At 64.5% G+C, this 21,019-nt stretch overlaps 1 protein-coding gene across 1 annotated transcript; it reads right to left on the bottom strand.

The window, feature by feature from the left end:
* Positions 1 to 162: 162 nt before the first annotated feature.
* ABCA2 (ATP binding cassette subfamily A member 2) lies at positions 163 to 20,170 on the bottom strand. Its single transcript, XM_074331407.2, has 48 exons — positions 19,992 to 20,170; positions 16,503 to 16,596; positions 15,291 to 15,402; positions 15,040 to 15,203; positions 14,625 to 14,749; positions 14,335 to 14,445; positions 13,818 to 14,036; positions 13,121 to 13,485; positions 12,700 to 12,859; positions 11,797 to 11,925; positions 11,533 to 11,700; positions 11,367 to 11,463; positions 11,014 to 11,187; positions 10,842 to 10,944; positions 10,658 to 10,772; positions 10,362 to 10,552; positions 10,056 to 10,206; positions 9,773 to 9,977; positions 9,494 to 9,658; positions 9,223 to 9,403; positions 8,912 to 9,124; positions 8,581 to 8,777; positions 8,308 to 8,490; positions 7,890 to 8,074; positions 7,387 to 7,507; positions 6,891 to 7,130; positions 6,602 to 6,808; positions 6,226 to 6,328; positions 5,800 to 6,119; positions 5,515 to 5,728; positions 5,317 to 5,422; positions 5,111 to 5,222; positions 4,976 to 5,036; positions 4,725 to 4,899; positions 4,461 to 4,576; positions 4,233 to 4,380; positions 4,033 to 4,156; positions 3,504 to 3,636; positions 3,301 to 3,418; positions 2,824 to 3,002; positions 2,604 to 2,745; positions 2,400 to 2,534; positions 2,171 to 2,274; positions 2,005 to 2,097; positions 1,817 to 1,919; positions 1,605 to 1,742; positions 1,293 to 1,499; positions 163 to 926 (listed from the first exon to the last, which is right to left on the bottom strand). Exons 1-48 carry the CDS (start codon positions 20,055 to 20,057, stop codon positions 891 to 893), a joined length of 7,308 nt encoding a protein of 2,435 aa, XP_074187508.2. The 5' UTR covers positions 20,058 to 20,170; the 3' UTR covers positions 163 to 890.
* Positions 20,171 to 21,019: the final 849 nt, after the last annotated feature.

The following is a 21,019-nucleotide window of genomic DNA, read 5'->3' as shown; positions in this document are numbered from 1 at the left end:
CAGCAGGGCATTAGAGGTGTGAGAAGCCCACCCTCCTCCAGGCTGACCCCACTGTCCTGCTCCCATGCTGAGCCCACGACTCCAGGAAACTGCAGGGAAGCCTGCAGGGCAGGGGCCATCTGCATCCCAACACCCCACCCCCCACACACACAGGCCCACGTGGACTTTTTGTTTATTTATTTAAAACAAACATCTGTGCGTTATGTACAGGTCCGGCTCCTGGGTGGGTGGGCGGGCAGGGTGCCAAGTTGGGTGGGAGAGCAGTGGCAGCTGAAGGGGGTGGGGAGGGGTCTGATCTTGGCCTGGCCAGTGTGGCCAGCTTCTCCACTCCTGCTACCCAGCCCGCTGCCCTGTGGCAGCCCCTCCGTGATGAGCTCCCAGCATGAAACCAGGGTGAGGAAGCCTCTTCCTATAGCAAAACAAATAGGTGCCTGCAGGTGGGACCTAACCCACCCACACTCAGCCCTAGGCATGCGACAGCCAACTTCCAAATTGGATGTAAGAGAAAAGCCGGTTCAGGAAGCCAGGTCCAGGCCCGGCCAGGAGAGGGGCGGGTGGTACCTAAAATCCCGTGTCACCCCAGTGGCCCTGGGGATGGCGGGCAGAGCTGGGCAGGGGCAGAGGCGAGGGGCTCTCGCCCCAAGGCTTTAAGGCAGAGCAGGGTGAGGGTGTCACAGCCCAGGGCCAGGCCAGCCTTTGGCACAATGAGGGGAGGGTGGCATAGTGGCCACGGGCAGGGCTGAGGACGGGCAGGGGGCTGGAGGGGCTGGAGCCCTTGGTCCTGGACCTCCCACTCCAGGGCCCTGCGGATGGCATTGGGGCACAGGTGGGGCCTGGGCCACTGCCTGACTTCTGTCCCTCAGCCGCGTTGTTGAGCCAGCTCCTGGCGGTCAGCAGAGCGTGTCTGTGTTGAAGGAGAGCTGAGCCTGGTAGACAGCAGGCAGGCCAGGCTCAGGGAGGCATGTGGCACCCAGCACTCCCCCACCCCAGGACTGGACACGGTGTCTCCCTCCTCCACCTCCCAGTCTGGGGGCCACGGCATCTACAGCTCTTATGTCCCCTGTCCACCTCTGCGCTACCTATCTCCGAGGCCCCTCCAACTTCCACGCGCTGAAGGGTCACAGTGGGTGTGTGTCCTCTGCCTGTGCCTGTGATTCCCACGTCCACTCTATCCCTGAGCATCAGGTGGGTCCCTCTGTCCCTAAGCTGGAGACAGCAGCAGTCCCTGTGGCCAGTCGCCCAGATCCCGGAGCCTCTGGCCAGCCTGGCGCCGAGCCTGCACCCCGGCTCACCCGTTCCTCCTCAAAGCTGATGAGGCCCTCGTCCTCTGTGTCCAGGTCCTCAGCCTCCTCGGTCACAAGCGCCCGCAGCTCGGTGGGGGCAGGCCGTGTCCGGAACAGGCTGAGCAGGCGGCCCAGCGGGGACTGCAGGGCTGAAGGTGGTTCTGTCTCCTGCTGCTCCAAGTTGTCGCTCTGTTTCTTGGCGAAGTTCACAAATACCTGGTAGACAGAGAGGACGAAAGGGGTGTGGGGGATGGGGCGGGCAGAGAGGGGATGGGCAGGGCTGGCAGAGGTGGGGTGTGGGGTGGGCGGGGTGGCACTTACATTGTCCAGGGTGGTTTGGCTGACAGAGTAGTCCTCAATGCCCAGCACGCCCACCACCTGCTCCATCTTACTGAACACCTGAGCCAGCGAGATGTGCTCCGACTTCAGCTGGTACTGCACCTTCGTGTGGTGCCGCTCCTGGGGACGCAGAGGTCAGGAGGTCAGAGGCCGCTCGGGCCGTGCCCCAGCCCCACCGCCGCATCCCTGCCCACCTTGAGCACAGCCTCCGGGAAGTTCCGGTTGAAGAACCGCACCACGTCCTTCACGTACTGGCTGCTCTTGGTCCTCACCGTGATCATGTAGCCATCCCCAAACCTGCCGGGTAGGCCCATGCCAGAGCCCCCGTCACCCCAGGGAGCCACCCGCCTGCCCCACACCCACACGGGCTCCCTCCTCTCACCGGTTCTTCAGGTGCTGGATGCTGCCCAGACAGCGCAGGCGTCCGTTCACCATGATGGCCAGCCGCGTGCACAGCGCCTCACATTCCTCCATGCTGCAGATGGAGACACAGGGGCTTGCACTGGGTGGGCAGGGCAGGGGCAGGGGGAGGAGGGGTCCACACACACCTGTGTGACGTCAGCACCACTGAGCGTCCTGTCTTGATAAGGTCGAGGATGAGATTCCAGAGGAAGCGTCGGGCCTTGGGGTCCATACCTGTGGTGGGCTCGTCCTGGGGGTCGTGCCAGGCTTAGCTCCTGCACCTCCCTTACTCCGCCTGGTTCCCCCAGCCCGGCCACCTCCCACCTGGGCTCACCAGGAACACAAAAGTGGGGTACTTGACTCCCCCAGGCTCACCAGGAAGACAAAGGCAGGGTACCCGATGAGGGCGATGGCCGTAGACAGCTTTCTCTTGTTGCCTCCACTGTAGGTACCAGCTGGCTTGTCGGCATATTTGGTCAGCTCTAGCTTCTCCAGCGCCCACTTCACCACCTGGGGGAAGAGCAGGAGTCAGGGGCCCACCCTCCCCGCCGACCCCTGCCCCGCCTGGGCGACCCTTACCCGGGCCTCGTCCTTCCAAGGGATGCCGCGGAGCCGCGTGTACAACTGCAGGTGCTCCCGGGCCGTGAGCTCGTCGAACAGGGCATCAAACTGCGGGCAGTACCCCAGGCTCTGCTGGACCTGGAGCAGCTCCTTGAGCACACTGGGGACACAGTGTGGTCAGCACCTGGTGAAGTCATCCCACCAGCCAGGGTGCCCACCCAGGCCCGCACGCCCTCACCTGTGCCCGTTGACAAAGGCCTCGCCCCCCGTCGTGCTCTCGTCACCCGTCAGCATCTTGAAAGTGCTGGTCTTGCCCGCACCGTTGACCCCGAGGAGGCCGAAGCATTCGCCAGGACGCACGCCCAGGCACAGTCGGTCCACGGCCAGGATGCTGCCAATCTTCCGAGACTTGTACACCTGGCAGAGGTGAGGGGCTGCCCACTCAGAGGGGCAGCAAGGTGCCACTGGTGCACCTCACCCTAAACCGCATGCCCACCCGGGGTCCCGCCCCTGCCCAGAGTGACTCCCCGCACCCGTCCCCCCTGGGCCTCATCCACCCCTCAACCCTGTCCCACGGAGTCCTGCCTTGTCCTAGAGCTACATCTGGCACCTGCCCTACGTCTCCCTTAAGCGCATCCCCACATGGGCTCCACGCCCACACCCTGACCTCGCCCCGACACTGGAGGCAGCCCCTCTCCCCATGCCCGAGGCCCACCTTGGTCAGGTTCTCAATCTTGACCATGTCATTGTCGGCGTCCCCCCGCAGCACTCGCTGCCGCTCGCTGGCCACGTCCACATCGTCCTCCACAGGTTTGGTAGAAACTGGCATGCGCCTGGGGGAACAGGGGCGAGTGTCCAGCCAAGCCACCTGCCCCGACGCCACTGCGCTCGCCCACGCGCTGGCTGGCCCGCACTCACTGTGGCTGCCGCAGGAAGTTATACTGGCACATGATGGTGAGGAAGAAGCCCACGAAGCCCTCGACCGTCATGGCCACCAGCCCCCGGGTGACAATGTCCCACTCGAAGGGGGACTTCATCTTGTCAAATTGGCCTGTGGGGCAGCAGACTCAGGGCCTGTGCCTGGGACCTTGAGAGCCCCCATTTGCCCCCCACTCCTGGAACTCCCTGATCTCTGGAGCCAAGTATGACCCTCTCTGTCCTCCCCACCCAGAGGCACATGCTGTCCAGCCCCCCCACCCAAGGGTCCCAACTGCCCCTGCCCGCCCTGACCCCCACCCCGAGGTCCCCTGCAACCCTCCCACCCCCTGCCCTGTGACAAACCCTTGCGGGTCCCTACTGCCCGCCTGCCCCGGGCCCGCCCGCCCGCCTGCCCCAGGGGCGCCCGCCCGCCTGCCCTGGGCCCGCCCACCCGCCTGCCCTGGGCCCGCCCACCCGCCTGCCCTGGGCCCACCCACCCGCCTGCCCCGGGCCCGCCTGCCCGCCTCACCGATTTTGGCGTAATACTCATTGATGTACTCGTTGTAGGCCATCTCCATGAGCCCATGGCCCAGATTGTAGTTGGGGAAAATGAGAAAGCAGCTTTTCAGGTAACTGTTGACAACCTTCAGGTCCTGGAGGGTCACAGTGGGTCACAGGCACAGCCTCAGCCCTGCTGCCCCCCTCGCCCTGCCACCCTGCTGGCCGTACCTTGTCATGCTCAAAGAGCTGCAGCAGGAAGGTGGCCACAGTGGCCGTGATGCCAATGAAGAGATTGATGACGATAAGAAACACGTAGGCCGAGCTGGGGACCTCAAACCAGAAGGAAGCCGGGTACATGATGGGGGTGATGGACCACCTGCAGGTGGGCAGGTGGGTGGCAGTCAGCAGGCGCCTGAACCCACCCCGCACCCACTCCCCCTACCCGATCCCCCTTACCCATACAGCAGGAAGAGGGAGAGCACGGCAGGGAAGTTGGTGGGTGACGTATAGGCCGGCAAGTCGAACACAAACAGGATGATGATGCAGCAGGTTGCTGGGACCAGGTAGTTTAGCTATCAGAGCAGGGATGACTGGTGAGGGGCAAGGGTGAGGGCCTGGGGCAGGGGTGAGGGGCTGGAGGCAGGACAGGCGGGCCTGGCAGCGGACAGGGTGACAGGACGGCCAGGGGTCTAGGGGTCAAGGCCCTGGGGAGAGGCGCACCATGTCCCACACGTAGTTGGCCAGCCAGTAGATGACGGGGTTGCAGCCACTGACGAACTGGAGGTGCTTGGCCTTGGTGGACTTCTCGGCCACCAGGAAGACCACGAAGCTAGCCGGCACGAAGGACATGGCCACGATGATGAAGATGGCGATGACCACATCTGTGCCCTGCAGCCTGGGGGTGAGGTAGCCTTCAGCCCTGCCCTGGCCCGGTCTCACTGTAGTGCCCCCGCCCCTGCCCCCACACGTACAGGTAATCCAGGGAGAGGCTGGCACTCGTCTTGTTCATGGGGTGGTTGGTGACAGTGATGCCTGTGGCACAATGAAGGACAGCCTTAGGTACCTGCTCCACACCACCCACCCTCACCTGTTTCGCCCCGACTCACCATAGGCCGCTGGGTGGCCCTTGTTCTTGGGCAGGTTGGCACGCAGAATGGCGTTGTTGAGACTGTTGAGGTAGGTGGGCATGCTGTGGTAACCCTTATTGTTGTAGAAAACCTGGGGGGCACAGGAAGACCCCAAGAGCCTGTGGGTCCCTGCAGACCTAGGCAAGGGCCGGACCCCGTGGCGCCTTGGGCCAGGCGGTGCTCACCTGGGCTGCCCGGCGCACAGCCATCTTCCGCACCATGGCTGGGGCCCGGGCGCCAAACGAGGCCGGGATGGACTTCTGGACGTTGCCGAAGGTGATGGCCCCATACCTGGACAAGCAGATCGAGGGGCAGTGAGGCCAGGTGGGCAGTGGATGGGTGTCCCTAGCCCACAGCCAGCATGTGCCTCCAACCCAGCTCACCGGTGCAACCGGAAGCGGTCAGAGGTGAACAGCAGGTACTCGGAGACGTTGTGGCCGGTGATGTCGGTCAGGATGTCGCCTGTGACCACACGCATCTGGGGCGGGCGCCCGCCCACACCGCTGGGGCAGGAGAAGCCAGTGCCCTGTGTGGAGCAGGTGCAGCGGACAGGCTCCCGCACCAGGCGTGGCAGGGAGGGCGCTGATGTCCAGTTCTCTGTGGGCACAGTGGGCAGTCAGTCGGGCCTGCTCCATCCCACATCCCCAGGAAGCCCTGAGAGCCAGTACCTGGCCCGGAGGTGGGAGGCAGGGAGGTGTTCCAGGCCTGCAGCGGGTCCTCATCCTGGGACACTGGGGAGTCAGATGGAGCGGGCGAGGGTGGGGGTGGCACGAAGTTGGACAGAGGTAGCCCCTGTGTGAAGGATTCCAGGCACATGCTGTCGAAGAACCGTGCGGCCAGCAGACGTGACTCGCCACTGCTCAAGTTCAGCGTGGAGCCCAGAGAGCCGTTGGCTGGAGACTTGAGCACACAAGTGGCGCCCACACCCGATGGCAGCCGGAATGTGCTCATGAGCTGCTGGGGGCTGGCATCAGGCGACAGCTGAAATCTGGGGGAACCCGCAGCATGAGTCCAGGTGGGGAGATGGGTGCCCACCTGCCCCAGCTCTCGAATTTAGTCCCTGCCCACCGCAGCTACCTGGTGGGTGGCCTCACCGGTACTCCCGGCGCTCCTCGTTGGCGTAAGGGATGAAATTGCCGCGGGGCTGGGTATAGTTGTGGTACTGGGAGGGTGACAGGACCAACGGGGGCAGGTCACCTGGCAGGGTGTGTGGGGAAGCCTGAGTGAGTCCTGAGCGCCTGCCAGCAGCCCCATGCCCAGGTCCCTTAATTCCAATCCTATGAGGCCCAAGCTCGAGGCCGGGGCTCCAAGAAGGCATGAATCCCGCTGGGTGCCCACCCGTCACAGATGTAGTGCCCAGGCCCTGAGCTGGGAGGGCCCCGAAGTGGCTCAGGGGCAAGGCAGAGCCATAGTCCCACCCAGGTAGGATACTAGCCCCGGAAGCCCCTCTGCGCAGTGAAGCAGATGTACCGATCTCGGGGACGGAGAGCGCCACGGTCATGGCCACACAGACAAAGAAGGCGGGGAGCAGGATCTGCGAGGACAGTGCCTTGGAGTTGCGGCGGGCGCAGTGGAAGCGCTTCACCAACAGCCCGTGGAACTGGCGCAGCTTCAGCCACCAGCCTTCCAGCTTGCGGCTCCCCTGGCCAATCCGCGCAAGGGCCTCCGCCTCAGCCTCTGTACAGGGAGGCAGGGCTGAGCAGGCAGCCCAATGCCACCCTCCAGGGACCCTACCCAGCCCCACCCAGCTGCCCCCCACCTTGCAAGCTGACATTGTCGGGGTCCTGCAGGTTGTTGAAGAGGGGGCGGTAGTCGCCGTACACATCGGCATAGCCAGCTCCCTCATCCCCACGGGCAGAGCCCACTGAGGACGTGGACTGCAGCGATGCCTGTGACTGGGTCAGCTCCGCACACCGGGCCAGGTTCCCCGCGTGAGCCTCCCCCAACGAGGCCAGGCCCTCTGTCCCCGGCAGCATGTCCTTCCTGGACTCCTTCACGTCTGCCATGCAACAGGGGCCAGGGAGAGGGGAGAGAGGAGGAGGCTCGGGACTGCCTGCCACCTCCACGCCTGCCCCACGCTCATCCACCCACCTGGGACCCCCCAGCCCCAGGACGACCTTGGGGAGTCCTAGGCCTTTGTTCTCAATCAGGATTCTTGGCCACCAGAAACAGGACGAGTGAGCAGCCTAGACCTGAGTTTCAGCCTGGTGGGGTGGGGTGGAGCAGGGCAGGTCAGCGGCTCAGGAGCCTCTCACCAGCCTCACTGTTCTCCAGCGACTGGTCTTCCTCTGACACCTTGAGAAACACCTCCTCTAACGTCGTGTCCATGAGCCCGAAGCTGCTCAGGTGTAATGCGTCCAGACTGCACTCCAGGTGCTGTGAAAGGGCTGGGTGAGGCCCACAGCAGAGTGGGCCAGAGGGCGGGCTGTGCCCTGCCCCTCCACCAGCCCCACTCCTCCACCAGTGCCATCCCATCAGCCCTGCCCCTGCATCAGCCCTGCCCCTCCACCAGTCCCATCCCATCAGCCCCGCCCCTCCATCAGCCCCGCCCCTCAATCAGCCCCGCCCTTCCACCAGTGCCAACCCATCAGCCCCGCCCCTCCACCAGCCCCGCCCCTCCACAATCCCCACCCCTCCACTGGCGCCAGTTCTTCCACCCCCCACCCCCCACCCCCCCTACCCCCCCACCCCCCCACCCCCGTACCCGGGCCTCCCCCAACTCCTCAAGCCCCACCTGAACCCCGCCCTGCTTCCACACCTGGAAAAGGCGCTCGAAGGCCCCCTTCTTGGCGGCCTCGCTGGGCAGGATATAGGAGAGCTCCGTGCTTGTGTCAGAGACCAGCAGGCAGGAGGCCACATGCTTGCGGATGAACTGGGAAACCTGGGGCTCTGAGCAGCTGCTCAGCTGGACCCGACCTGGAGGGCTAGACATCAGCCCTGGCTCTAGAATAGGGGAGTAAGGAGAGGCTTCACCCAGGGGCTAGGGAACAGGCATCCTCTATGAGAGCACAGCTAGGTCCCGGTGGGGGCCTGGGGACAGGGTGAGCCAGGCCTAAGCAGGCGTCCTGGGCCCACTGGGGAAATGGTAAGGGCGTAGCCCTTCTACCTCACTGGTCTTGGGAACAGATTCCTGGGGCAGCAGGCCCTAGACCAGCTCAGGCGATCTCAGCACAGACCTTGGGGTCCCCCTGGCTCAGCAGGACGCTTAACCAGCGTGAGGCGGTAGCCGTCCCCATAGGCGCCCTTGAGGAACAGCGGGGAGCCACAGCACTTCAGCTTCCCGTGGGAGATTATGGCGATGCGATCCCCGAGCAGGTCAGCCTCGTCCATGTGATGGGTGGACAGGAGGATGGTGCGGCCTGGGGGATGTGGGATCAGGGTTAGAGGGTGGGGGTGGGGCCGGGTGGGGCCAGGCAAGGGTACCCACACCCACCCAGCGTCCTGCTCACCAGGCTTATACTTCAGGATGAGGTCCCAGATGGCACGGCGTGCATAGGGGTCCACACCAGCTGTGGGCTCGTCGAGTATGATAGCGCGGGAGCCACCCACAAAGGCAATGGCCACAGAGAGCTTGCGCTTCATGCCACCCGATAGCGTCTGCACCAGTGAGTGCCGCTTGTTGGAGAGCTCCAGGTCTTCAATCATCCTTTAGGCCAGACAGAGCTCGTGGGACCAGGATTGTGGGAACCTCAGCCACAGCCCCTGGGCCACGCCCCACCCCTGGGCCCCACCTCTGCCCCACGGACCCTCCCCTCACACCCTGAACCCCACCCCACCCACTTGTCCATCTCCTTTCGGATCTCCCCCTGAGCCATGCTCTTGAGCCGGGAGTAGAACCAGAGGTGCTCCTCCACTGTGAGTCGGTCAAAGAGCACGTTATGCTGTGGACACATGCCCAGGTTCTTGCGGATCTCATCCATCTCCGTTCGGATGTCATGCCCATAGATGGTGGCCGAACCCGATGTGGGCGGGAACAGACCAGTGAGGATAGACCTGGGCGGATGGGCAGGGTCACAATCCCCACCTCCTGCAGGAAGCCCACCCGGCCGCCCACTTGGTCAGGGACTTCCGACCCAGCCCCTGACACTCACATGGTGGTGGTCTTGCCGGCCCCGTTGTGGCCCAGAAAGGACACCACCTGGTTCTCATAGAGGTTCAGGCTCAGCTTATTCAAGGCCAGCTTCTTGTCATTCTTGTAGACTTTGGTGAGCTTGTCCACGCAGACTACTAGAGGCAGGTGGGTGGGCTCCTCCTCCATGCCGCGAGTCTCCTCTGTACCACAGCCACAGGTCAGCACTAAGGCTGCCCCAGGTCCCCGAAACCCAGCGACTGCCCCAGCTTCCACCCTGGCTCCCGCCTCACCCAAGCGCCGACTCTCCATGGCACAGGCTTGGTCCTCCTCCATGACGCTAAGGCGCGAGGCACGAGCCCACGGCCAGCTCCACTCCCACGCCTCTGTCCGCCCACTGCCCAGCCAGTAGGACTTCTGCAGTGGGAAGTACCAGGGCCGGGGCAGCCCGTACATGCCTGGGGGTTGGGTGGGGGGGAGACTGAGCCAGGGCCTGGTGTTACTGGCCATGTGACCCCCCAGGGAGCTGCAGCCTACCCCCATCCTCACCCCTCCAAAGGGCTGGCCGGTACCTGGATGCACAGCTTCAATGTACCATGTGAGCACGCCATAGACAACCGCATCCACCATCAGCATTGTGACAGCCAGGAGCAAGTTGAAGTCGTCCCCTTCCACAGGTGACTGGCTGAACGTGTGCCACTGGATGCCTACACCCGCCACCTCGTACAGGGCAAAGTACTTGGAGCCCAGGCCAAAGGCTGTTGTGGACATCAGGGACTGAGGAGATAGTGGTGTCAGTGGGGGGAGGGGGACCGCCGCCACGCCCCACCCCGCCCTGCTCACCGTGACCCTTACCGCAATGCACTTCTCGAAGGCAGTGATCTTATCGTGGGCCACCTCCTCGCGGATTGCCACGTACATGTAAGGCACGTAACTCAGGAAGTAGATGATGCCGCCGCAGGCCGAGGCCAGCTTGGCCTTGGAGTATAGCACGGACACCAGGAAGCTGGGGCAGGTGAGGCCATAGGCTATCAGCCACACCCGATGCCTCCTCAGTCCCCTTGCTGGGGCACAGAGGGGCTCCAAGCCGGGCTGTTTCTGTGTTTTCTGGGTAAACCTGAGGGACACTCCCTCCCAGTCCACCAGTCACACAATGCTCACCAGAACATGATGGTGGCCACGGCATAGACGGCCAGAAAGAGCCAGATGATAAGCACATGGCTGTGCATGAGGACTTGGCCGTACTTGAGGATGGCGGTGAGTGCCGTCACCGAGATGGACAGCTGCACAAAGCCAGTGATGAACCAGGCCACCCAGTGCACGGCATTGTTCAGGCCCATCGTCTTCATCACCTGTGGCCAGGCGGGCAGTAAAGTAGGGAGCCTTGGGGCAGGGCTGGGTGGGAGAATGCCCGCAGCTGCCCCCCACCCCCACATCTCCCTCTGCCGCTACCCTACCTCCTTCAGTCGGTGCTCCTTTTCTGCTACAATGTGCTGGATGGTCATGGCCACGGAGTAGACCCAGGAAATCACCATGCAGAGTGGCATCATGTGCTCGATGACAAACAGGAAACTGGGGTGGGAGCAGGGGCATGAGGGGTGGGTTCGGCCCTGCCTCCACCCCCAGGTGCCCCGAACTCACTCATCCCGCGTGTAGCAGGGGTAGGGGAACATCTGCACATAGCTGCCCGGCTCCACCACATCGTGCCCCACAAAGGTGTTGATGATGGCACGCTCCATCATATCTGTGGGTGGGGTTGACCGTCAGCAGGTGCGGTGGCCCCGCCCCCGGCGACCCCTGGGGCGGGCCTCACCCTGGATCCAGACGAAGCCATACAGGAAGTAGAAGCGGCCCCCGGTGTTGGGCCCCGGCCGCCAATAGGCCCGGCGGATCTCGTTGGTTTTCTCGGTGAAGCTAGAGTTTTGACGAATCTTGTAGTGCACATGGGGCGGCAAGGAGCCATCCTTACGTGTCTGGAAGATCACGCCTGGGACAGGACAAGGGGCAGGATGGGGGGGATGAAGGGACCAAGACGGGGGATGGGGCCTAGCAGAGAGCAGGCAGGGACAGGAGTCGGGTGAGGTGGAGCTGAAGAGGAAAGGGCAGGGCGACAAGGGGCGGGATGGGGAGGGGCTGCGGAAGGGTTTAGGGGCCCTCCCGGCTCACTGGCGAACACTGTGACATTGTCCTGGTAGGCCTGGTTGAGGGTGTAGTTGACGATGCTCTCCTCATCCGGGAAACCCTTGAAGATGTCCACGCTCACCTGGGGGGAGGAGCATTGTTGGCGCCGGCTCTGGGCACCAGCAGAGCCACGTATGGCTGGCCCACCCACCTTGGACATGAACTGGATCCAGCCGCAGGCTGCATTGTCAATGGTATCCAGCTGCTGCAGGAGGGCAGAGCCATTAGGCAGCGAGAAGTTGTCCTGGCGCAGGGCGGGCGGCAGCTCCTCCAGCGAGAGGTTCAGTGCCTCAGGATGCAGCCGCAGCTCCGCCACGTACTGGGGGCAGAAGGCTAGCTCAGAGGGTGGCCTGTGCTGGCCACCACCCAAGGCACAGTGGGCTCCCCACCACCCCCAGCACGGGCCCCCTGGCACCTGCTGCAACCAGAGTAGGTGCTGCTGCAGCCTGCCCTGCTCCAGGAAGCTCCGGATCTCGGCCGAGATGTTGAGCCAGACCTGAGCATAGTGGGTCACGTTGCCCACAAAGGCAAAGGTCTCGTTGGCCTGCAGAGGTTGAGGGCACGGAGCATGGGGCTCACTCGAGGACCCCAGCCAGCGAGGTCCCTCACCTCCCCCAGCAACAACCACTCTCGCTCTGGCCTTGCTTCCACCTGGAAGCTTCAAGCCCTCCCCCGCGCCGCTGTTCTGCAGGGCCCCCTGAAACTCGCTCTGACCCCCCTCCCAGGGCAGCATGGTGCCCCACTTCCCCTGCTCACCTGCTGTGCGCTCCCCGCTCCTTTCTCAGACCCCTTCTCAAGCATCCTTTGAGCAGCACTAACACTTGGCCCTCATCTTGCCCACACTCAACCTAGGGACCCCCGCCACAGCCTCTCCCCTTCCTGGGCCATTTCCAGCTCTTGTTTCTACTTGTTCCAGGACCTCTCTCCTAGGATGGCCATGAACACCTTGCCCTTAGCCAGCCCCAAACTACCAAGCGGCCCGGCCCACACCTCGCCTACTGGACACTGCTCTGGAAGGTTTCTGCATGCGGCCTATCCTCCTTCCTCACCAGCACTGACTGGCCCTGGCCACACCCAACCAGGCCAGAACCCTGTAGCATAGCAGCCCATGGGTGCATCCACACTGCAGCCCCCACATGGCCCTGAACCCTGAACCCGCCCACAGCCCCACATGACCATACAGGAGCTCCATGGCCTGGCTGCAGCCTTCCTATGCCAGTTCTACTAACCCCTCTGCTCAGGGGTCGGTAGACTCTACTCCAGCTCAGGCTCCAAAGGACATATGCAGCTCCAGCCCCGGAAGCGCAGACTCACACACCTTGAGGATGACGCGGTCCACCTCGGAGCCCGCTGGCGCGTACAGGATCTTGGGGTTGCTGGTCATGAGGTGCACGAGGAGGCCCAGGTTCCGCTGCTCCTTGCTTGTGAAGCCCAGGGAGCTCATGTTGCCTCGCCTCAGCGCCTCGGGCTCAATGGTGCTATGGGGGTGGGGCGGCCGTTAGCGGTGGAGGTGGGGCTTTCCCGGTGAGGTCTGGGGTGGGGCAGGGCCTCAACGGTGGGAACAGAACTACAGGAGGGGGCGGGACTTCAGAGTGGGTGCCGTGTGAGGCGTGGAGTTGGGGCGGTGTGCCAAGTACCCAGGGGACACGTGGCGGAGTCACTACCAGGCCTTGGGGTCAGGCCTGGCCCCATCTGCCTTGTTTGCTCCCACCCCTACCGGTTCCCTGAGTCCCACCTACCGGTTGTTGCCACACAGGATGGGCTGTAGGGCAGCCCAGAGCTGCACGAAGGCGGAGCACTGGCCCTGCTGTGCGTCAGAGGCTGGGGACACAGCTGACGGGGCACCCTCCTCGACCGTGGTGTTGGAGCTCATACCCACCCCGGCCCCTGTGCTGTTGGCTGTCCCGGCAGGGCTGCTGGCTGGGGACCCAGGAGCACGGCCGGTGCACGCGCCCTGCGGCAGCAGCAGAGCCAGGGCCGAGAGGACGTCCACGTCCTGCAGAACTTTTTGGGCATCCAGCAGGTCTTCTAGCAGTGCCTGCAGGCGCCGTGGGGGAGGTGGCTGCTGCCGTGGGGCTGGACCGTTGCTGGCATCCAGGCCCAGCTGAGGGGAAATGGGGCATGTGGAAAAATGCAGGCACAGGGAAGGGGACAGGCTGGGGACTGATCTACAGGTGCGTGACATGTCAGGGTGGAACAGGGAGCACCCTAGCAGAGGGACATAGGCTGCGGGGCTGAGTGAGCGTCTGCAGCCTGGGGCTAAGGGGAGCACTGGCTATGGGCTGGGAGACACAGACTGAGGTGAGGACGTTGGGCAGGGTGGGGGCGCGAGGGTGCTGGACACCCAACCACAGGCACACCTCACTCACAGCCTCAGGTCCAGGAGGCCCCCAGGAGTGCTGGCACGTCCTCCAGCCATGCAGCAGACATGCTCACCTGCTGGGCGACCTTGGCCACATCCAGCTGATTCCGGAGCTCAGCGGCCAGCCCAGAAAAGCGCTGGGTGCGGGCTGTAGCCTGCCCACTGCAGACGGCGTCCCGGTAGCCCTGCAGCGCTGGCTGCTGCCCCTGGGGCACAGTGAGGATACGGCCCAGTTCCCTGGAGCCTGGTGCACACGTGAGCTGCTCCAGGAGGGCAGGGGCAAACAGCAGCTCCTAGGGGCGGATGCAGGGGAGTGGCTGGGAGGAGCCCCAACTAGGAGGAGGCCAGAGCCCCACCTGTCCTACCCATCGTGCCAGGTCTGAGACTGCCCAGGGTCTCCAGTGGGGTGGGGGGGAGACACACATCACCATCCTGCCTTCCTCCCGCCACGCCAGTCACAAAACCCCGGGTCACTCCCTCACCCCAGAAGGGGCTCAGAATGATCCAGGGGTCCCCTTTCTGCACCCACCAGGCAGAAACATCCACCCAGAGGCAGACAGCAGCCTCCCGTCCCAGTAACAGGCCCCTCACCTCCAACCGGAATAGGGAACTGGCACCCAGGTGTCCCCAGGGCTCCTGACCCCTGGGAAGTCCTGAGTCCACATCTAGGACAGGCGAAGGGCCAAAGAGCAGGCGATAGACCTGGGGTGTGAGGGGGGCATGGCTCAGGCTGGGGGTTGCCAAACCTGGCCCCAGAGCTGCCTCAGAGCCCTGCACACCCCCCTCCCCGCAAGCAGGAGAGGGCAAAGCAGAGTAGCCAGGGCTGGGAGCTGCCCCCAAGAGCAGACGCACACTCACTGACAGTGCTTGGTCCACCTCACCTCAGGCAGGTCCACCTGAGCAGCCAGGAGAGCCCGGGCAGTGCTGTTAGGCAGCGACAGGTTCTGAGACAGGAAACGCCACAGCTCCCTCGGGTCCCTGGCCACCGAGTCCAGAGAGAAGGACACTGGACAGGCAGGAGGACAGCTGAGGGCCCGCCCTGAACAGGCTCAGAGCCCAGATCCCGGGCGCCACAGCTCAGCACTGTGGCAGGCAGCTCAGCCAGGCCCATGAGCTCGTGCCCTGGGAACTCAGAGCAACGTTTTAGATGGCTGAACCCAGGCATGGCAGGGTCACCTAGCCGGGCTTCCAGCTCAGCTGACCCTGTAGCTCGGGCCCCCTCCACACACACACACACACACACACACACACACACACACAGTCACACACGTACTGCCCAGCCTACCCTGCACATACCTGCGGGCCTGTCCAAGCGGCTCTCCCTGGTGGCAGGGCCCACGCTGAGGGCCTCTAGGTGCTGGTGCAGGGCCTCGAGCCCTGAGCCCAGGCTGGGCCGCTCCGGGTCGAAAAGGTTTCCCTCCTCCACCACACGGTTGAGGCGCTCCAGCAGCTGAGTGACCCTGCACCACCATCAGATGTCACCCGCCGGCTGCCAGGCCCTGGGGTGGGGTGGGGAACGGGTGGCTGGGCTGGGGGGTGGCACTCACGTGGAGTTGGAGTACTGCAGGAAGCCAAACTCATCCCGCTGGCCATCTGGGCACAGTGACTGCATCACAGGCAGGATGCCAGCGGAGGTGAGGGGCGCTGCTGTGTAGAAAGCTGGGGGGGACAGGGTGGGTGAGAGGGCCCAAGGAAGGAGGGGACAGAAGGAGGGAAGAGAAGGGAGGAACCACGAAGGGGTAGGGGGAGGAAGACAGAGGCCAAGAAGAGAAATCAAGAGAAAGTCAGGAAGGAAAAGCAGCTTCAGGCAGCAGACAGGAAACACAGGGCCAAGAGTTCTGGTGCACATGACCCCAGCAGGTCAGAGGTCGAGTGGCGTCTTCCCATCCAGTCCCTACAACTCTCAGAGCACCCCTCTTCCCTTAGCCAGCCAAGGCCAAAGTGACCTGACACCCCTCCCCCAGGAACGCAGGCATATCTCTGCCCACATAGCCCACGGGAGCACATGGGGTTCCCTGCTGGGAAGCGACCTCTGACCTCTCTGGCCAACTGGTTAGCAGAGTGAATGCAGGAACCTACCAGGGTCTCAGAGGAGAGCAGCCAGATGCCCCAGCCCCAGCCCAGGTGCCCCAGCCCTGCAAGGCAGGACCAGGCGACCGACCCCACAGAGAGAGAGACACCCTGGGAGTCTGAGCCCCTGTGGCCCTTCACTCCCACCACCCACTCCCCACTCCCGAGAGCCAGCTGTTGCTGACAATGGGCAGGGGCTCTGCAGGACCCAGCGGGGCCCAGAAAGGCTGTTAATGCAAGCAGGGAGGGTAGGGGTGCTCAAGCCACACCAGGAGGCCCCCCAGGGCCATCCTGCCGCTGTGCCTGGGCCAGCAAGGAGGAGGCGGCCGCTCACTTACAGACTGCATGCGGGCAGCGGAGGACAAGAGACCATGCAGGGGAGGGGCAAAACAAAACAGAGGAGAACAGTGAGGAACGGGCATCTCAGTCACTTGTGGTCACCAGCCAGCCACCACAGCCAGCCACATCCTCCAGCCCCGCCAGGAGGCATGGCAAGGGACCACGCGGGGGTACAGAAACATGGACTGCCCGGGAGCGGGCGGGGGGGGGAGGGGGGGCCAGTGGGAACTGGGACACACACGTGTGGTCACGTGCACACACGACATGCGTGCATGATGCAGTGAGGACTGCCTGCCCTGCCTCACCCCACCCTCGCAGATGTGCCCTGGGCCCACCCCAAGGACCCTCACCTTCCTTCACAGAGATGGTGGGTTTCTTCTGCCGCAGCCCCAGCAGGATGAAGAAGAGAACCAGAGGGATGAAGATCTCGAAAGCCAAGACCCACTGGAAAGGGCGGGTGGAGTGAGGCCACCTGTCCAGGGCTGGACAGGACAGGACAGACCCCAGCCCTCCTCTCCCTGCCAGACAGACAGAAGCCCTCCTCGCAGGGCCAGTCCAGCCTGGCCCAGCCCCCACATGCTCCCCCAGGGGCCACAGAAGGTCAACCCAGGCCCTTCCTTCAACGGCCTTTTCGAAGGGCAAGCAGGGAAGTTGTCTGGCTCAAGTGAGAATCAGGCCTCCTACCCCACAGCCCAGGTCCCACTCGCCACGCCGAGGGCCAGCAGGGACCAGTCAGCCAGCTTGCCATCCACTCTGGCCCATGCACATGCCCCGCCCATCTTCTCGGGCAGGGCCTAGGGAGATGAGGCCTGACTGGAGGAGGCCTGGTCAGGGGTCTGACAGTCCCCAGTCCCCAACACACAAGCACCTCCTTCTGCCACAGCCCCTCCCTCACCCCAGGTGGCTCAGTGTTCCTAGGATAGCTCCTGCGACGCCAGGCTGAGCCCTGTAGGGGCCTGATGTGCGGGAAGGAGCTGGGGGGGGTGGGAAGGGGGACGCAGGCTTCCTCTGTTTCACTGGGACAACGGAAGGACTTCACTGCTCTCACCCCCACCTCTTCTAGCTTGGGGAGGGGGAGTGGGAGGAGGAGGAGGTCCTCAGGCCAGCTGCTGCTGGGGATGCCTGCCCAGCCGAGGGCGTGTCCTGACCCCACCCCCACCCAGCTCTTCTCAGATGCATCAGATTTCCTTCATCCTCACTCCCCACCCCAAAACAGACTTCAGAGCCCCTATCCCAGCAGCGCTCTGTCTCACCCAGGGCGTGAGCCTCTCTCCCCTGGGTTGGGGCAGCTGCTGCTATGTTTACTGTGCTTGGACAAGAGTTCTCTGTGGTCTGGAACACCCTACACCCGCCCCAGCCTGTGCCAGCCTCCACCCCCTCCCTCAGCCAGGATCCAGCCCTGGGCTGGCCCAGGAGGTGTCACAGACACCCACAAGGCTGGGGACAGGGGCATGCCACATGTATGCATGCCACAGGGCGAGGGTGGCTGCTTGCAAGCAGCGACTCAGGAGGCCGAGGTCATGGCAGTGGTGTCAACCTCACCCACACCCCCCGCCACTGGGCACCTCCACTGCGTAACTGCAGCAACAGGCCTCACTGCCTCCTCATTGCTATAGCAACGGCTGCACACGAGCTGCTAGGAGCGGGAGGAGGAGAGGCCTGCTGGGCAGGCAGGCGGGCAGCCAGAGGGGCATCTGGTTACAGGCAGGCAGCACAGGTTCAGCCCCACCTGGCCGGCAAGGTGCTCACACCCTGTCCCTTGCGAGCAGCTCAGTGTCCCATGTTGTCCCTGGGGCATGGGTGCCCGCCCTGGGCCTGAGCCCCCTCCTGCTGTGTCAAGGGCGGCACAGGTGAACCTAAGGATGGAGTTACTGCCTCCCACCTGGGTGATTTGGTGACAGTAATCTAGTGACTCCCCCAGGAGCAGCCAGTGGCCCCAGGGTAGACCCATGTCCAGCTGACTATGATAGGCCACACCCACAGATGGAGAAACTGAGGCACAGAGGGAGGGAGAGTGAGCGGCCCCAGAAGTCCTTGGTTCCTACACTCCGGACCAAGCTTCCCACAGGGTGCACCCCATTCCCCCAGCGAGGTGCACAGCACATAGGGCAAAAGTAATGTCGACCAAGCCCAGGGGTCCAACTCTGAAGCCCAAGATACTTCCGGGAAGGTGGGGGTCCAGCAGGAGCGCACCCTGCCTCTGGGCAGCCCCAGCCCCATAGTGCCAGCTGGCAAGGCCTTGGCCACCCTGAGGAAGAAGTTTCGGTATACTACCCAGGCCCCAGGACCACCATGGGGCAGGGGCACAGGAAGGTCTGGGGGAGGCCCAACCCAGCAAGTGGGGGCCACTCCTGGGTGTAGGACAGTGGGAACCCCTCCTGCTCGCCAGGTGCCCTGCAAGTCACTACTCCTTTTCCTGAGCCTTGGGGTCCCCAGTGGATTCAGGGTACATCATTCCAGCCTCTGCTCCCAGCCCCCATGGGCCCCTTCCAGCCAAGAACCCTGGGGCTGATACTCATGCATGTCCATATGCCAATCCCCCTTCTTCTCCCGAGCCCCACCCTGCTGTCCCCAGTGACCCAAAATCTGGGATGGAGAAAGCGGCATCAGAGGCTGCCTGGGGCTGCAGGCCTGACCCAGCGCCAACCAGCCCCTGGCGCCCTGGGCAGCGAGTGTACCCAACCCTGGCTCCCCGCCAGGGCCAGGTGCCCAGAGAGATCCTGGCAGGTCACGGCGATGACAGCCACCCTGCCCTGTGCACTTCAAAGCCCTTCTCAAGGAGAGACCCAGGCAGAAGCTGGTTGGCCCAAGGGGTCCCAGGAACAGGTGGGACTGGAGCCGCCTGGGCCCCAGGTGGGCAAGAGGATGCCTCCTTCTCAGGCCCCCACTCAGACCCTGGCCTACTCCGGGCCCCATCCTGGAAAATCCCCAGGGCCCATTCAGAAACCCAAGCTGCCCAGGCCTCCGATGCGTGTGATGCTGCCCTTCCTGGGGCAGGAGCAGTGAGGGCCAGCATGACGACATCCACACCGCCCCAGCCCTCTTCTCATCAAGGCTTCTGTCCCTGACATCTGCTGTACCCTGAGCTCTCAGACCCCTGGTTGCCCCAAGCACAGGGCAGAGGACTGGAGAGCCTGCTGATCACAGCTCCAAACAGCACGATCTGGCCCCCAGAGGAGGCTGTGTCAGGGGGATCAGACAGTGGATCGGCCTTGGGGAGGACTACCCCAAAGGACAAAAGGGTGTGGGGACTCGGGCTGGCCGAGGCTGGCACAGCAAGGACATTCCCAGTGGTGAGAAAGCAATAGCCAGGACTAGTTGACAGGGGAGGCTGCCCAAGGACAGAAGAGTGGTGCAGGGAGGGAAGGGACAGGGTCTCCGCAGGGGCTCCAGAAGGGCTGGGCCAAGAGGCCATAGAGCCTCTGAGCTGGATCAAGTCCCCCAGGCCAGCCCCCTGTCATGGGAACCAGGGCCTCCCTCGACCCCAGGGTCCCAGGGCCACCTACCCCCTCCCCCGCGCCCCTTCCCCGAAGTTGGCCCTGAAGAGCGCTCTGCGGAGGGCGCCCGTGACTCAGCCGAGCACCGCGAATGTCAGCGGGCGCGGCAGGCAGGCTGGGCACGGCCGAGCCCCCTCGCCAGAGGCGGGAGAGCGGGCAGTCGCAGGCGGGGCCCGGCTGGGAGGGTCTCCGGCCCGCCTCCCGCCCGCACCGCCCCCCGCGCCCGCCTGGGGTCTGCGCGCGCCCGACCCGGTCCGCCGCACGTGCGCGCGGGGAACTGGCCGCTGGTCCCGTTGTGCGCGGCCTTGGCGGACGGCAGGCCCGCGGCGCGGGGTCGCTCACCGGGCTCCGACGCTTCAGCGTCACGTTCTTCCAGAGCAGCAGCTGCAGCTGATGCAGGAAGCCCATGGCGGGGCCGCGCTCCGGTCGCCTCCGCGCCGCGGCCCGCTCGTCTGCGCGCCCCGCTGGACCCGCCGCCCGCCGCGCTGTTCGGCATCGCCCGCGCGGGGGGCGGGGTCTCGGCGCCGGGACCGGCTGCACGCTGGCTCCGCCCCGGCGGCCGCAGCAACAGCCACTCGCGCCTGCTCCCCGCCCACACCGCCCCCGCTTAAAGGCGCCTCGCTACGTCCGACGCCCCGCCCCCGGCCCGGGAACCCCGCCCGGAACCCCACCCGCCCCGCCCCGCCCCGCCCCGGCTCCGACGGATCCTGGAGCTCTAGCCCTCCACCGGAGGCTCCCTGGTCACCCCCATCTCGCCAGGCGCTGTAGTGATGTGCCCAAGAGCCCACATCTAAACCCAGACCCCCGACTCACCCCTTCCAGGGCGCTCTTGTCCCAGGGTCACCAGGCCTGAGCGCAGCCCTCACCGCATTGGAATCTTGCCGCAGAGGCGCCCCAAGGTGGTTACTGGCCCCGAGGGCGCCCTGAGGGGATGCTGCGGGAGGTTCGGCTCCTACCAGGTCACCACCTCCGCCCACCTCTTTCTCAGTACTGGTGGCAGGAATTTCATCTGGACATAAGAGCCAGGTCCCAGTTCCTGCGAGCTGGAGGGACAGCCGCCACACTTGGCTTGGGGAGATCTTAGCCCTGGCTGGAGATCCCACCTGTGCAGTGCGGCCACTGCCCTCAAGGCTCCGAGTCAACATTCCGCCTACCTGGAAGCTTCCTGCCCTGCGCCCCATAACGGGGTGGGGCTGGTGAGAGGGGCGGCAGGTGGCCTGTGTCACATCTGTAAGAGTTTCCTGTGCCCCTTGTGAATGAGCCGCTTGGTAAACCACATGGCAGGATGGGACTGGCTGGGCTCTGCGGGGCTGCGCTCTCTGTGCATCAGGAGGAGGGGAAGGGACCTGCTGGCCGCCCAACTGCACCCT

Source organism: Rhinolophus sinicus, chromosome 16 (genome assembly GCF_057876585.1).
Source record: "Rhinolophus sinicus isolate RSI-liver-muscle chromosome 16, RSI-T2T, whole genome shotgun sequence".
Taxonomy (NCBI): domain Eukaryota; kingdom Metazoa; phylum Chordata; class Mammalia; order Chiroptera; family Rhinolophidae; genus Rhinolophus; species Rhinolophus sinicus.
Note: the sequence above shows the minus strand (reverse complement) of the source record. Positions and strands in the feature narration are given on the sequence as shown.

Bases quoted from the DNA above. Each gene is read 5' to 3' on its own strand.
- ABCA2 (XM_074331407.2), bottom strand. From the start codon at position 20,057: ATGGGCTTCCTGCATCAGCTGCAGCTGCTGCTCTGGAAGAACGTGACG. The intron at 14,750-15,039 runs GTATGTGCAGGG...CTGCCTGTCCAG, and splicing joins CCGCTTGGACAGGCCCGCAG to TGTCCTTCTCTCTGGACTCG. The intron at 4,577-4,724 runs GTGCGCCTCTCC...CTGCTCTGATAG, and splicing joins CCAACTACGTGTGGGACATG to CTAAACTACCTGGTCCCAGC.